At 39.9% G+C, this 14,421-nt stretch overlaps 3 protein-coding genes across 4 annotated transcripts in view; 1 reads left to right on the top strand and 2 right to left on the bottom strand.

Moving 5' to 3' along the window:
• The window catches only part of tfec (transcription factor EC), a 46,912-nt gene extending 46,664 nt beyond the window's left edge, over positions 1 to 248 (bottom strand). For both annotated transcript variants that reach the window (XM_061761224.1, XM_061761225.1), the window contains exon 1: positions 126 to 248. The gene's annotated coding sequence lies outside the window, so the exon portion shown is untranslated. The remainder of the gene's footprint in view (positions 1 to 125) is intronic.
• Positions 249 to 5,342: 5,094 nt separating this feature from the next.
• LOC133471589 (aldo-keto reductase family 1 member B1-like) lies at positions 5,343 to 13,916 on the top strand. Its single transcript, XM_061761232.1, has 10 exons — positions 5,343 to 5,526; positions 7,569 to 7,736; positions 7,946 to 8,062; positions 8,149 to 8,226; positions 8,449 to 8,571; positions 9,076 to 9,182; positions 9,949 to 10,030; positions 10,103 to 10,186; positions 10,265 to 10,347; positions 10,437 to 13,916. The coding sequence occupies exons 1-10, from the start codon at positions 5,461 to 5,463 to the stop codon at positions 10,477 to 10,479; spliced, it is 951 nt and encodes a 316-aa protein (XP_061617216.1). The 5' UTR covers positions 5,343 to 5,460; the 3' UTR covers positions 10,480 to 13,916.
• LOC133472275 (aldo-keto reductase family 1 member B1-like) overlaps positions 11,214 to 14,421 on the bottom strand; it is a gene marked incomplete at its 5' end in the record, with an annotated part of 5,232 nt that continues 2,024 nt past the window's right edge. The window contains 3 exons of the mRNA XM_061762854.1: positions 11,214 to 11,297; positions 13,571 to 13,740; positions 14,187 to 14,227. Coding sequence (XP_061618838.1) covers positions 11,214 to 11,297; positions 13,571 to 13,740; positions 14,187 to 14,227 — 295 coding nt within the window. The remainder of the gene's footprint in view (positions 11,298 to 13,570; positions 13,741 to 14,186; positions 14,228 to 14,421) is intronic.

Here is a 14,421-nt window from a genome sequence, read left to right as displayed (position 1 = left end):
GCAATATTACAGGTGAAGCAGTAATGCTGGGTGTATGCATGACATTTCAAAGGTTTCGTATACATAAGGCACTCGATGTAATATAAGCATCGTTCCAATTTGGGGAAGAAAAAAAAGGTGGTTACCTGTCGTTTTGCAGGGTTATCGGTTCCTCCGCTCTGTCTTGATGACCTACTGTTTATGTTTGGTGATTCCTAGAAGTATGGGCAATGAAAGGGCATGGAGATTTAAAGCAATGTGAGTTTCCTCTTCCCCCCCCAGGCATCTGTTGGAGTTGGGTGCAAAGACGAGCGATTGCGTCAAGTGACCCACATCACAGACGGAACCTCTTCCATTCTGGCAAGTCATGATGCCATGTCCTCACTGCAAATGACAAGCAAAATAATAATACCGTACCGCTCTGAAATGGACACATTAAGATTTAGACACAGAGATGTAGTGGTTAGCAAATTTGCTGCACGGTGCAGAGACTCTAGGTTCGAATCTTCATGTGTGGAGTTCTCTCTCTGCTTGTGTGGGTTAATGAGGACATACAGTAGCTCACAAAAGTGAGTACGTCCCTCACAAATTTGTAAATATTTTATTATATCATTTCATGGGACAACGCTGATGAAATGACACTTTTGCTACAATGTAAGGTAGACAATGTACAGATTTTATAACAGTGAAAATGTACTCTCCTCTCAAAATAACTCAACACAAAGCCATTCATGTCTAATGGATGGCAACAAAAGTGAGTATACCTCTGAGTGGAAAAAGTCCAAATTGGCCCAATTAACTCTTTGTCTTCCCCTGTGTCATGTGACATTTTCACTTTCCACACTTACAAAATGACCCCTGTTCAAATGCCAGGTTTTTGTGATGTATATAGTCGCAGGGGGATAGGAAGCAGGCCGCACCGCCAAAATCCGTGGAGAATTGACGACCATTATAATTGCGTTTAAAAAAAAAAAAAAAAAAAAAACATTTAAACTTTTTTTTGTTTTTAACCCAAAACACACAAAACACTCGGGGTTGGTTCTCCCCTCAAAAAAAGAAAAATAAATTGGGGAAAAAATCCACAAATAAGTGCATCCGCAAGTACCTAACCGTGACTTTGCGGGGGTCTACTGTATATGTAATGATAAGATGAGGCGATGATACATATATATGGTTCCAGCGTAATGCCTTGGAAATTCTTTTATACCCTTCTCCTGACTGATACCTTTAACAATGAGATCCCGCTGATGCTGTGGAAGATCTCTATAGACCATAGCAAAAAAAAAAATAATAATAATAATAATGTCAGTTGAGTTGTACAGGTCACATTAATGGTGGAAAAGGTTTTGAAATGATCTGTCTTGGTCTCACTTTTTATTGGTCACGAAAACCTGGCATTTGAGCTAGGGTGTGTAGACTTTTTTTCTATCCACCTTATGTTGAAGGGATGACACCACCACTACTACTCTCCCAATTTGAAGGCATGTTTAAAAATCTCCAGCCATCGTCTCATTCAGGTGTGCCAAATGCAAGTGCGTGCAAAATAATGTATTATTATTGCTGTCTGCAATGTGATGCTACTTACGAGGCGTACAAGTGGCATCATGCTAGCTCACGTTAATACTGTTGTGACTAAAAATGAAGGCTTGACTTTCAAATTTGGTGCATAGCTGATTAGCCCCGTTCAACGTGTGTTTTTTGGTGACATCTTCTCGCAAAAGGGCACTGTAATCTGCATAATGACCGCGATGATGTTTGTTGACAGCGGTTAAGGTTGATGAAGGTGCAAAATGGACGAGGCCGGCCGGCGTAAAAAGAGCAACAGGCGGGCGTCCGTGCGTCTGCGTGCAAATTCAAAAGCACTCCACGAGTTGTTTTCCTCCGGGCGACGTCTGCGAGAGCCGAGTGCTCAATCAAGACCAAAAGTGATGTGAAGGGCCTGAAAGAGGACGCCTCGCTTCAAAAAAAAAAAAAAAGAAAGAAAGAAAGAAAATAAAAAAATAATACAGCTTCAACATTATAAACCTGCATAGAGAGAACACAAAGTGATTGATAGTAATTGAAACTGTCAGAGTGGTATCAAAGCTATCAGAGTGGTATTTTATTTTATTTTTTGTAGTTTTTATTATTTACGATACTATATTTGAATCCATGAAGTGAAGTTTATATTTCGCCTTTTACAGATTACAACCATGTTCAATGGGATTTCCCATGTTAGATTTGAAATACAGACATAAAAATTTCAAATTAAATAAATAGTAATAGTTATTCAATTTTTTTCCATTATGCGGTCAGTAAAAGTTTACTGATATTTAATGGGGAATAACATCCATCCATCCATTTTCTTCACGGCTTCAAAAAATGTCATCTACTGTGATATATCAAAAAACAGTAGACAGGAAGTTGCGCAACCCAATCGGATGAAAACAAATGCCCCTTTGTGGAAGTCCAAGTCCTCCACACATCTTTCATTGTGTTTTGTCGACCCCTTGTGTCCGTCAAGTCACAGTTTGTGTCATGAAGGATCATGTTCGAAAGGTGATGTGACTTCTGTTCAAACTCTTCTTGAGAGCCACTTCGTTTCATACAGCATGTTCAAATATGTGGTCACCCCCCCCCCCCCCCCCCCCCCCCCCTTCCTTTTATTCTAATAGATGGTTGCCCCGCACAAAACTGTGTCAGTTTTCGCCTCGGTCTTTTGATGCAGGCAGCGTGTGACGACGTTTGATTCCGGAGCCACTTTGACAGTTCGGAGGCCGTCTGAAGTGAGATCAGAGGCGCAAGGGGGCACGTAGAAGCAGACGTCCAGCCGGGGGAGAACATCAGAGGAGACATTGTGAGGTACACAGCACCGCTGGCTCCTGCAATGTTTTCCTTTTTCTGTTATTTGGACCAACTATAGGTATAGCACTTTTCTCTACAGCTCTGATCTTCTCATGGCTCAGTTAAAGCGCTGTGAGGTTTTATCTGATTTGAATTGAAGAGCTGTTTCACCTTGAGATTGTTTGTTTCACCTTGAGTTTTCTTTTCAAAAACACTATTAATCTTCAGTGCAGCCAAGGCTACACAAACATTTTGGAAGGAGATTCTCCCCAGTGAGTTGCATGATCCAACCAAATTCTAGGATGCACTGAGTTCAAGTAGTACAATAGATAACTTTATAACTGTTCTCGTGTACCAAAAAAAAAAAAGCACAAAAAGAATGTACGACAATGGACATTGTTACTTGTACTGCTCTAAGACTCCACACTTGCCGCACAATGAAAACAAGCCAGGAGTCTCAGCCTAAAAATTATGGTGAAACACAAAAAATGTCCAACATTACAGGTGACAGGTAATTACCCCATGTAAGACATGCCGCTAGGCATGCTGGGAATGCTGTGTCCACTTCTCCTGGCCCTAAAGTACGTACTGTAAATATTTAAATTGCAATATTGCACTGACAGGACAGGATATGAGTGGTTTACTTGCAGTATGTGAACACTTGCGGTTCTGAGGTAGGTAGTATGATGACTGGCTTTGCATTAAAAACTGTGACTATAGCGGTCGCTCCCAAACGTTTTACGACATTCCAGTACTGTAGCTCTCCAAGTACCACAATCATGAAAATGCAGTAGCGTAGTAAGCCCAAGGTTTGACGAAAAACGAGTGTTGTATTCCTACAAAAAAAATCAATATTATTGGAAGCCACTGTAACATTATGCACAGTCGGAGCCGCTTGACATCTGGGAAGAGTGTTCACAACCAACGGTTTGTTCAATAGAATAGATACTGCTAATTGAGACCTCACTGACGCAATGTAGTACGTTCCAACTGCTCGCAGCTGCACGTTTTACGTACAGCACTACTTTGGAGGGATTACAGTTTGTTCTAACTCGCGGTGCTAATTGCGCTATTAAATTATCTGACGATGTTTATTTTACCATTGACGTGCAGTCAGCCTGTTCTGCTTTGGAGTTGACACATTGCACTTTGTGTTCTTAGGTTTTAAGTGTGAAATGATCCCAAACTTTGGGACACACTTTCTTCCTGGCTGATGCTTATTGCCACGCAATTTGCAATTACATTAGTCCGTGTGGAAAATTTATCGGCACAAAATCCCAACATACAGCGAAAAATCCACAATGTAAAATTAGGTATGGACAATTTAAATATCCATAATACAGTGAGACCGTAAAAAGTATGGCGAGGGAGGACTGTAGTTCATTTTATATCATTGAAAACTACATTAAAGTCTACTTTAAACTAATTTATGGTATTTGACAGTGCAATAAAACTCCTGCATGAATGATTTATGTGAATGCCGAGATTGTTTACAGGGATTATTCAACTACCACTCGTACCGAAAGCAGCATGTAACTTCACATAGCCCATTGTGATAATGCAAAGAGCGTTCATTGTGCAAATGGAATCAATATGTCAACCTAAATATTTTGAACCTCAGAATTATTTGCTCCACTGGTTCAGACAATCATAATTTGGATATAAACATTCAATAGCTTTGGACCCTTTTGCAATAAGAAACTGGGATGTTTGTATTATGAATGAAATGGCAAGCTATGTTTATACATCCAAATTACTGTCGCCTGAATAAAAGAAATAATTCTAGACCGTCAACGTGAATTTGTTTGAATGATTTTAATCATCAGATGTGTAGCAGCTGGGAGGCAGGAAATCTGTTCCTTGAAAAACAATTCAGCTATCTTTGACGATGAGCACAACAGCTAACAAGCTTAAGAACTATCCTGTCTGAACAACCTACAATATGTTGTACAACCAAGTGTAAATACAGGCCCAGTTGTCATTCACACAGGACCGAATACAAGTCGAAATAAAATCTTGTTAATGCCCTGTGTTGGACAAGGTCTCAAAGTAGGTGGAATCCGTGTTGTATCTGCCATCAATCATTGTCAAACGATGTGATATCTGTATTTTAAGCATGGATGTTTTTATTTTATTTGTTAGACATTTTGTCACCATTTGTTGCAATAAAAAAGTGCCCGAGGCAAGGCTGGTGCACTGTCTCCCTCTAGTGGTCGTGGAGAGAACGTCAGAAAGAATGTTTCAGGCGTGACATATCACAGCATCAGAATCAGAATCATCTTTATTTGCCAAGTATGTCCATAAAACACACAAGCAATTTGTCTCCGGTAGTTGGAGCCCCTCTAGTACGACAACAGACAATTTACAGAACACTTTGGAGACAGAAAGACATTGACATCTTGGAGTATATCACATCATTTGAGTATTTATTATTGTTTCAGTTTATTTATGACTACAGTCCAAATCATATTTGTGTGCGTGTGTTTTTGTTTTTTTTTCTGTGTGAAATCGCTGAATCACTGCAGTGTTCGGTTTCACGCCCGGGGCAACTTGCAAGGCATCACCAATCGATCGACGATGCTTAAGACGCGGCCGTATCCACTTGTTGCCCAACACCAGCCAAACTGACGGGATCACTTCACTCGTCCTCGGGAAGCAATGGCGACATCCGTGAAGCTCAACACCGGAGCACAAATGCCCATCGTGGGGCTGGGGACGTGGAACGTGAGTGATCCATTTCGAATGTTCTCGATTGTGTAGAAAGTTAATTGATTTATTTCTCTGGGTCGAACTACGAGCGGGACGAGGGGCGCTCCATATAAACTCCAATGTAGACGTCGTGGAGTTTCCATAACGCTTCGGAAATAATCTTGAGTGTGAATGAATCATTTTTGGTGCTTATATTTGACCGTGGCTAATGCTAGCAAGCATGGAGGCCCCAGATAACGTCCGTGACGGTGTTTTGATACTAGCAGATTCGCCACATTATGCATCATAATTTCACACCATCCGACACTTATAGGTGTACATATGGACGCTTACAACACGCAACAGATTAATGAACATATGTATGTAACTGTACATTCTTGACTTTTTTTGTGTGTGTGTGTAATTTATGCACGCTTTAAAATCAGGTTTTATACGCGAAATAGATAACGTCATCTATCTGGCAAAAAATATTTTTCATAATTTATATGGGGCTCGAATGTATAAATACTTCATGTGTATGTATACGTAGGTGTTAATGTTGGTATGTACGTGGTAGTTTAATTCAAAAAGTGGAACTCGGAGATGCACTACACACATTTTGTATTTATTTTGTATGTACATGCAGCATAATGTTGATAATTAGAGTTTACAGCAAACGAAGACCATACATTTGCCATCTCTAGAAATTAGAATATTTATACATATCAAACGATCAAGAAACAATGTAAATGATTTTGAATGTATAAATTATGATTTTTGCCCTCTGAAAAGTATTTTCCCCAAGTGTTTAATCTATATAATGTGTGAGTACTGAAATGAATGGACTTTTCTGCCATATTCTGATATATTGAGATTTACCTGTGTGTGTATATGTGAAGATTGTGCATATAAAGTGAACCCCTTTTCCCATTTTTTTCTCTGTGGAACCTCTCGTCTGCTCATAGCTGACAAACGTTTTCTGCTCTTTCAGTAACACTCTTAAGATGCCATAGCTCTTGCTAATAGGAAAGTAGTAATTGGTGGACAAGTATGGCTGGACTGTTAATTAATTGCATTTGCAATTAATCACGGTTTTCAAACTGCAACGGCTGCTATTTAACTGGTCAGGGAGCGAGAGGTTAAAATCTGCCCCACATTGCGGCGCGTAATCTGGTGACTTTTTCTCTTGAGGCCTTGAGGCGAATACACGTTTTACACGTTTGACGTTCTTCGCCTCGCGGTTTAAAAAAAAAAAAAAAAAAAAGACTGCAAGTATGTAGTAAGTTTACAACTGTAATTGAAGTAGATAAATGTCTTTCATATTAAGTCATCCTTCATTTGTCTTTGTTTTGGAGTGAGACTAATCTACAAGAGAGAACAATTCATGTATAAGAAATCTAATTGTTTATTGTAATACAGATTAATTTATTGCTTGTTTGTTGAAAAATACATGAGGACCGTGGAAAAAAAGAATTGCATATTACATCACAATCACAAAATTGAGGAAAAAAATTGCAATTATCCAAAATCATGTCAAGGAAGTATGATGAAGTGAAGTCTTTGTCGAGGAGAAGCTAAGTTTAGCCTGGGGTTGTTAACGGAAGTTACGTGGAGGAGTCTTCGCCGCATTTACATGCGCACTTCTGGTGGATTTAGTACCAAATCAAATAATCTGTAAGCCATTAAGGATAATGTTGTAAAATGGGTCAAGTGTTTGGGATCATAGTTTGTGATATATATACAGTTGAAACTAATAGTATACAGGCAATTATTTACAAAAAGAAAATTGGGCGGGCGTCTATTACTTGTTTTTTCACTATTTGTGGCAGGGCTTGGTTCCTATCCCTTGTGAATAACAGCCGTTTACTGTATGTATTTTGGTTTATACTTTAGGATGGATTATTGTAGTTAATGGTTAAGAGTTATGATTTAAATGAGTTTTATTTCTTCCTGCCCCTTTTTGGACTGACAGTACATGGTGTTTCGTTGTGGATATAAAATGTATGTTGTAAAATATTTGCGAAAATGTTTTTGCACTTCATGTGAAACAGAAACGCTCAATCACGTTTTTTTCCTAGTCTCCCCCTGGAAAAGTGACTGAGGCCGTGAAGGCAGCCATATCAGCGGGGTACAGGCACATCGACGGGGCTTTCATCTACCAGAATGAGGTGGAGGTTGGCGAGGGAATCCAGGCCATGATCAAGGACGGAGTGGTCAAGCGGGAGGACCTTTTCATTGTTAGTAAGGTAAGGAGTTATTGTGTAAAATTCTGGTCAAAATGCACACCTGCTGGCCACGAGGGGGCACATTTAGGGTGGTAGCAGGAGTCAGCGAAGAAGCCATTAAATGTTGGTTCGAATACAAATAAAGGTGCAGATGGTGTTGTGATGAAATAAGCCCAGTGCCTGTTAAGGATGATTCATAATGTTCCTTTACCACATCTTTTGTACCTTAGCTGTGGTGCACTTTCCATGACAAGGCCATGGTTAGACAAGCTTGTGAGAAGACCCTGAGCGATCTCAAACTGGCCTACCTTGACCTCTATCTCGTGCACTGGCCAATGGGATTCAAGGTAAATGCTGAAAGATGTAACTTACTGTATATTGTTCTGGATTTTCTTTTTTACATTTATTATTTATTTCTTTTGTATTTATACAGGCTGGCAGCGACTTGTTTCCTTCGGATGCCAACGGCCAAATAATTCCTGATAACTCTGACTTCCTGCAGACATGGGAGGTGAGTTAGGAGTCTGCCAAAATCATTTTTAAAAAGTAATTAAATTCTTATTTGGATGGATATGATGATCCAGTGAATGATTGAATTTCATTCACCCTATGCAAGTTTGTTAATTAAGAAAAGCGGAGCACTGGTATACAACCCTGTGGAGCTCCTCAAAGTATACAAATAGAAGGGAATCATTTAGGGAAAAAATAAAAATGTTAATGTTTTGTGTTTCAGGGGATGGAAGAGCTGGTTGATGCTGGTCTAGTCAAAGCCATCGGCATTTCCAATTTCAACCGGGATCAGATTGAGCGTCTCCTCAACAAGCCAGGCCTCAAATACAAGCCTGCCAATAACCAGGTACACACACAATATAAAAAGCATATTTATTGATGTTTCTTTTCTATAAATATGCCATCATCCAAAAGGAGAAGAACATTTTTAAAAAGAGTTGAGGGGTAATTGTCTGAAATAGTCTTATGTGTGCTCCTCTCTCAAGAATAATAAATAAAAGATTTTCTAATTCCCCTGAGTTTGATGCAGTTCATCCCTTAGGCTAGGCTAATAAATTTAGGATGTTGTTTACCCTTTGTCTTGGTTTAATCTTGCCACATATTAGATTGGGCTGCCATTTTCCCCTATGGCCTGTAAATGTACAAAAACTAGCAGACAATGAGATCAAGAACAGTGGAAAGCTCAAACATTCACCATTTTATGTTAGGTTTATTCCAAAAAGAAATATAAAGATTCATTAGATTCATCTCAACTCACGTTTTAACGTTTAAGGGAGCCACAAAGCAGTGCTGATCCGTCACTCGTACCGCTTGATGAACGGTGACATTAGTTGTATATTTATGCCTGAAGGTGGAGTCCCACCCGTTCCTGTGTCAGGAAAAGCTGATCGACTACTGCCACTCGAAGGGTATCTCCGTGACAGCCTACAGCCCCCTTGGCTCCCCTGACAGACCCTGGTAAGTTTACTTGTCTTTGAGGGTAGATTGTCTGCAATAATCCCAAGCTATATTGCGGTTCACTTATTAGATTTTTGTTTTATAGGTCAGTGTTAGTGCAGTTACTCACCTGCACATCTTTATTGGCTATATGATTTTAATCTGCTATCAGTGACTCACATTAGTTCAACAGGCCTCTTGTTCTTAGCAGCAAATGAAACCTTGCAGAGGATACGAAGAACCTGCCCGGAAAGCCACAGTTAAGAGTTTTATTAAATAAACTTACAAATACCAACCTTAGCCCGACTATTAGCTAATCAGAATCATCTTTATTTGCCAAGTATGTCCAAAAAACACACAAGGAATTTGTCTCCGGTAGTCGGAGCCGCTCTAGTACGACAACAGGCAGAGAACACTTTTGGAGACAGAAAGACATTGACAAAAAACGGTTAATAGTTATCTGCACACACTCATAACAATTTCAATAGGAACAAATACTAGTAAAGAGCAACGTTTAGCTTGATTTTTCTACAATTACGGTACTATAGTTAAAAGCATCACCGCGCTGGATGCTGGGTTCCCATAATGTCTTTAGCTGACTACATTGCCAGGACCGTCAGTGTGTGGATTGATTGAGGGAGAAAAATCGCCTGTTCACATCATGTCCGCCGCTTCTTCACGGGTTTCATTTATTGCTGGGGGTTTCTGGAACGTAACCCCCACGATAAACGAGAGTTTACACCGATTTCAAAGTAGTGTGTGACAAAGTCCGCTGGCTGCGTTGCAGGGCTACATCAGATGACCCTTCACTTTTGGAGCATCCTGATATCACAGCCATAGCAGAGAAGTACAAAAAAACTTCTGCTCAGGTACAGCAGTAATGAAAGTTAAGTCTGTTTTGATTGGGGAAAAGTGGGTGTTAACTCTGGATGTCAAATCAGGTCCTGATCCGCTTCCAAATCCAGAGAAATCTGGTTGTGATTCCAAAATCGGTCACCCCTCACCGCATCCAGGAGAATTTCAAGGTAGGGAGCAAGAAACGGTTCCGATATTTGCATAATGCCCTCTTGTCGTTTACGTTTTGTTGATTTAAATGTTTGCAGGTGTTTGACTTTCAAGTAAGCGACGAGGATATGAAGACCATATTGGGATTCAATCGTAATTGGAGAGTCTGTCCGATTAAATCGTAAGTGTATAGAAATGACAGTATGTTAAGGCTTTCTTTGTGGTACAGCATGTTTTTCATACATGGTTTTATTTACCTTTGCCCTCCAGGAGCGTGAAGCACAAGGACTACCCTTTCCATGCTGAATTCTGATGCGGAAAATCTGCAAGAGTGTGTGCTGCAGTTTGCTAAAAGACGGGCTGCTTTCTTTTCTTTTGAGCACTTGTGGTTTGTTACTGTCCTTGTTAGAGGAAAAACTGCCTTCTGACCCTCAAGTCCGTGCAACCCTGATTTGGGACATATTTACTCAATCGTAGTAGCATCTTAATGTTGGCAACAAGGTTTACAATGCATGAATATGTTGCACTGTCCAGTTTCTCCTTCCGTGATCCAAGCACTTCCTCTTATTTCCGAGTCATATGTGCTGCTTGTGATTGCGTTGCCTCATTTGTTTGCGTGTGTGTGCCAAAGCCGCATGACACAGTGCCTGAAGGGCACCCAGGATTTGCTGTCCTTGGTGCTCTTAATGGGCACTAGGGGTCACTAAAGGCCACGGGGAGAACATTTCTATGCCTTCCAACAATTTTCACTGCGGGGTATATTACAATAAAATAGTTGTAGTATGTACAGGCTTTTGTCGTATTTTATTATGTGGCATGTGAAATGAAGTAAATGTGCCTTAGTTTTTTTTCCCCATCTTGGTTCTCAATACGGAGTTACTTTTCGCAGTGAAAAGGGTTGTGGGGGAGAGAAAAAAAAAAACGAGCAGAAACATGTTATGGTCTCCTGAGTTAATATTCGTTGATTGGATAGTCTTTGTGTTTCGACGCCCTCTCAGGAAAACAATAGCAACAGTTAACACGATCTGATTATGTCGTCCTCTCCACTTACCGTAAAATGGGAAACCTAAAATTCTTGTTCAAACTGAGCAGGAGGTTCTTGTCATCTTCCTTAAGTGCAAAATCAAACACCTAGAGGAGGGAAAAGTGAAAATTGCTGTTAAAACGTCTTTGACTAAACAAGAACTACATTTTTTTGGCTACTTGTGTTATTTTGAGATAGCTATCTTTTTCCCTTGCTGCTCTTGTTCAAAAGTTCAGTTCAGCTCCCATTCTAAAACTGTCGCCATCAGCTCCATGAATTATTTGATGGGATTCTGAGGGAAATGTCAAAGCAACCCCCCCCCCTCATTGTTTTACACTTAAGGCGTGCCTCCCATGTTCTCTGACACCTCATACTGTTAATCGATTTGCATATTACGATAAGTTACTTTGGAATTTAAAACAAAAACAGGGAAACTCCCCACACCTTGTTGGATGCTGTAAATATAAAAGGGCTTTATTATTTATAGAGCTCAAAACATTTTGACACATGCAAAATTGGTTTGATTTTAAACGAGGAATGTTATTGCCAATACCAACATTTAATTTTTACTATGAGAGTAAATGTGCACAATATTTGTCAGAAATAATGAATACGATAGCGGCACATACAATTCCTGGCTACGAGAATTCTGTGGACAACCGCATGAATCAATCCATCAAAGCTTTTATTTAACCGGAAAATAAGAACCTATTGCGACAGAGGTCTCTTTTTCAATGGTGATCTGGCCAAGAAGGTGGAGCATACATGTCATAACAACAACAATACAATGTATACATAAAAGTATACAGTACAAAGAGACCAACAAGGTCAGCTTGAGTCGACTGAAGGTCATTCTAGGGGCAAAGTCCGATAACCTCTTTAGCTGAGATTCGTGGAATTTTGAATCATCACGAACTTGGGACATATATAACATGGAAGGATATCAAGAACAGCTTTAGATATAAAAGAATGCCTGTGTGTAGCAAGTGAGGACAAACCATCGAAGGAGTCACAAGTACTGATGTGTCCTTTATGCAGAGCTTTTAATAAATCTCAGCTGCATCGTAGAGTGCTTTGTGTTTAGTTAGGGCAGTGGAACAAGCAAATGTTTCTCCCATAATGTAATTGTGACAGAAATAGGGCCATAACCAGCTGTTTGTGGGAAAGCATGATTCCTTGACAATCAAGGAGGCAAATTCCTGACATACTTGGTAAATAAAGGCGATTCTGATTCGGATTATTTTATAGCGAGAAAAGAAACATAAGTTTCTTGACTAATGCATTTAATGTGATATTTAAAATCTAGATTTGTATCCAGCCAGTTACCGAGGTATTTGTACGTCTCAACAAGCTAAATTGACCTAATGCGTCACACAGTCTGGGTTTCTTCCCATCAAGTCATAATCCATCGGTTTTTATATGACTGCTTCCAGTGGTGTGACTTTAAAATAAGAGTGTCTGGAAGTTCACCAGACTTGATAGCAACATGATATAAACTTCCCAAGGTCAATCAATATAGGCTTCTTTATCCCTAAGTGCCCACACAGAGGATATTCAGTGTATGGGTGACGTTGCAACATTTAATAAGGCGGCATGCCTAAAGCCTCATGTTGGAGACAAGCTTATTTTCCTTGCCAAGTTTATTAAAACCAGGCAAACTACCTAGCATGTACCCAGATACTGAATGCCGAATTTTGTTTACATATTCTGGGACAAAAGTTAATTTAGGTTGGAACATGGGAGGGACTCAACAAAGCAATAGGGATGTTGCCAGGGGTGGGGATAAAAGTAAACGGCTCAAACAGAGCGACATGTTGGATTTACTCTTTGAAGGCAACCAGCTATCGAGGCCTCTCTAAAGATTTGGAGCTCTCGCCCTTCTTGTGATCACAGTTTATCATGATTTGGATTCGACGCACTAACTGTTGTACGAGTATACCTGTTATCTGCTTCATGCGGCGGTCCACAGAATTCTCCGCGCCAGGAATTACCTGCCAGCAATTTATTTACAATTTGCTTTTGATAAATATTGTACACATTTATTCACATGGTAAAAATAAATGTTAGTATTGGCAATAATATTCATCTTGTTAAAAATGTACCCGTAGGTGCGAATGGTTGTTTGTTTCTATGTGCCCCGCGATTGGTTGCCGCTACTAAACGGCCGACGAGAAAGACGACATCAACTGCTACGACAACAGATATATTGATGAGCTTCTATCAGATGTCAGTTAAAACTCTGTGTTCTTTCTTCGATCCCTGAATGGTTGAAGATGGCAACCTGACGACCTTTGACTTACCCAGATCAATAGAATTAACTTTTTCAGAAACTACACTAAATATGAGCGTTACCAGAAATAACCTGTAACAATCCATTTTAAGTATCTCTTGAACAAGTTTTGAATACCTGAAAATTCTCCCAGATCCGATGGGGAGTCACTGACTTGGCGACGACAGTCACGTTCCTCTGAATATGGAACCTGATGAGAACCTGGCGGAGAAAATGTGACAATGCGGCATTATGGAAGCGAATCATCATCATTTGCAATGCTTCACAAAACTACATTGTTTTATTTCCTGAGCTTTATGTATGGATATGCATAGTACCAGGGTTTTGGGACTGGAGGGGATGCAGTTAGTACACAATTTCTCCACTGCTCAAATTCTTGCCTTTTATGTTTCTGTCTGTCTTGACTTGTAGAATATAATAAACATTTTTGTTTTCAGCATTGCCATCCAGCTGTCGCCTGTTATGTCTTATCGTTTCCAGGCTAGTCACAACTTAACGCTGGTATTCTATGTGTTCAATAATTGTGTAAGATAAATGTCCTACTGAAAGACAACAAAGCATTCTTTTTTTCCATGGTAAATCATCGTATGTCAAAACCTCATTGGGTATTTCTGACTGCATTGTGACCAGTGTGACAAAGATTGCAGTGCAGTGCAGGAGGTGGGCGTTTCTTACCTGTGGTGAACTTTCTAGCAAGTTCCTTGACCTTTTGGCTCATCCAAGAGCGAAGGATCACCTGATAATGCCCTTTGCGAGTAAAGAAAAAAAATCTATCAACTCATGGGGTGTGTAGTCACAAGACTTTCAAGCGAAAATTAAGCGCTACATTGATTAGGGCTGGCTGATTTGCCAGAAAATTTAGTGTTAACGTGCCAGTTTCATGCGCAAGCAGCAGTGGCTTTTTTTTTTTTTTTTCTAAAAAAAGGATTTCATATATTAAA

Source organism: Phyllopteryx taeniolatus, chromosome 22 (assembly GCF_024500385.1).
Source record: "Phyllopteryx taeniolatus isolate TA_2022b chromosome 22, UOR_Ptae_1.2, whole genome shotgun sequence".
NCBI lineage: Eukaryota > Metazoa > Chordata > Actinopteri > Syngnathiformes > Syngnathidae > Phyllopteryx > Phyllopteryx taeniolatus.
Note: the sequence above shows the minus strand (reverse complement) of the source record. Positions and strands in the feature narration are given on the sequence as shown.

Excerpts from the sequence above, each read along its gene's own strand:
- LOC133471589 (XM_061761232.1), top strand. The coding sequence starts at position 5,461 with ATGGCGACATCCGTGAAGCTCAACACCGGAGCACAAATGCCCATCGTG. Across the intron at positions 7,737-7,945 it reads ACCTTTTCATTGTTAGTAAG|CTGTGGTGCACTTTCCATGA; the intron begins GTAAGGAGTTAT and ends TTTGTACCTTAG. Across the intron at positions 8,227-8,448 it reads ACTTCCTGCAGACATGGGAG|GGGATGGAAGAGCTGGTTGA; the intron begins GTGAGTTAGGAG and ends TTTGTGTTTCAG.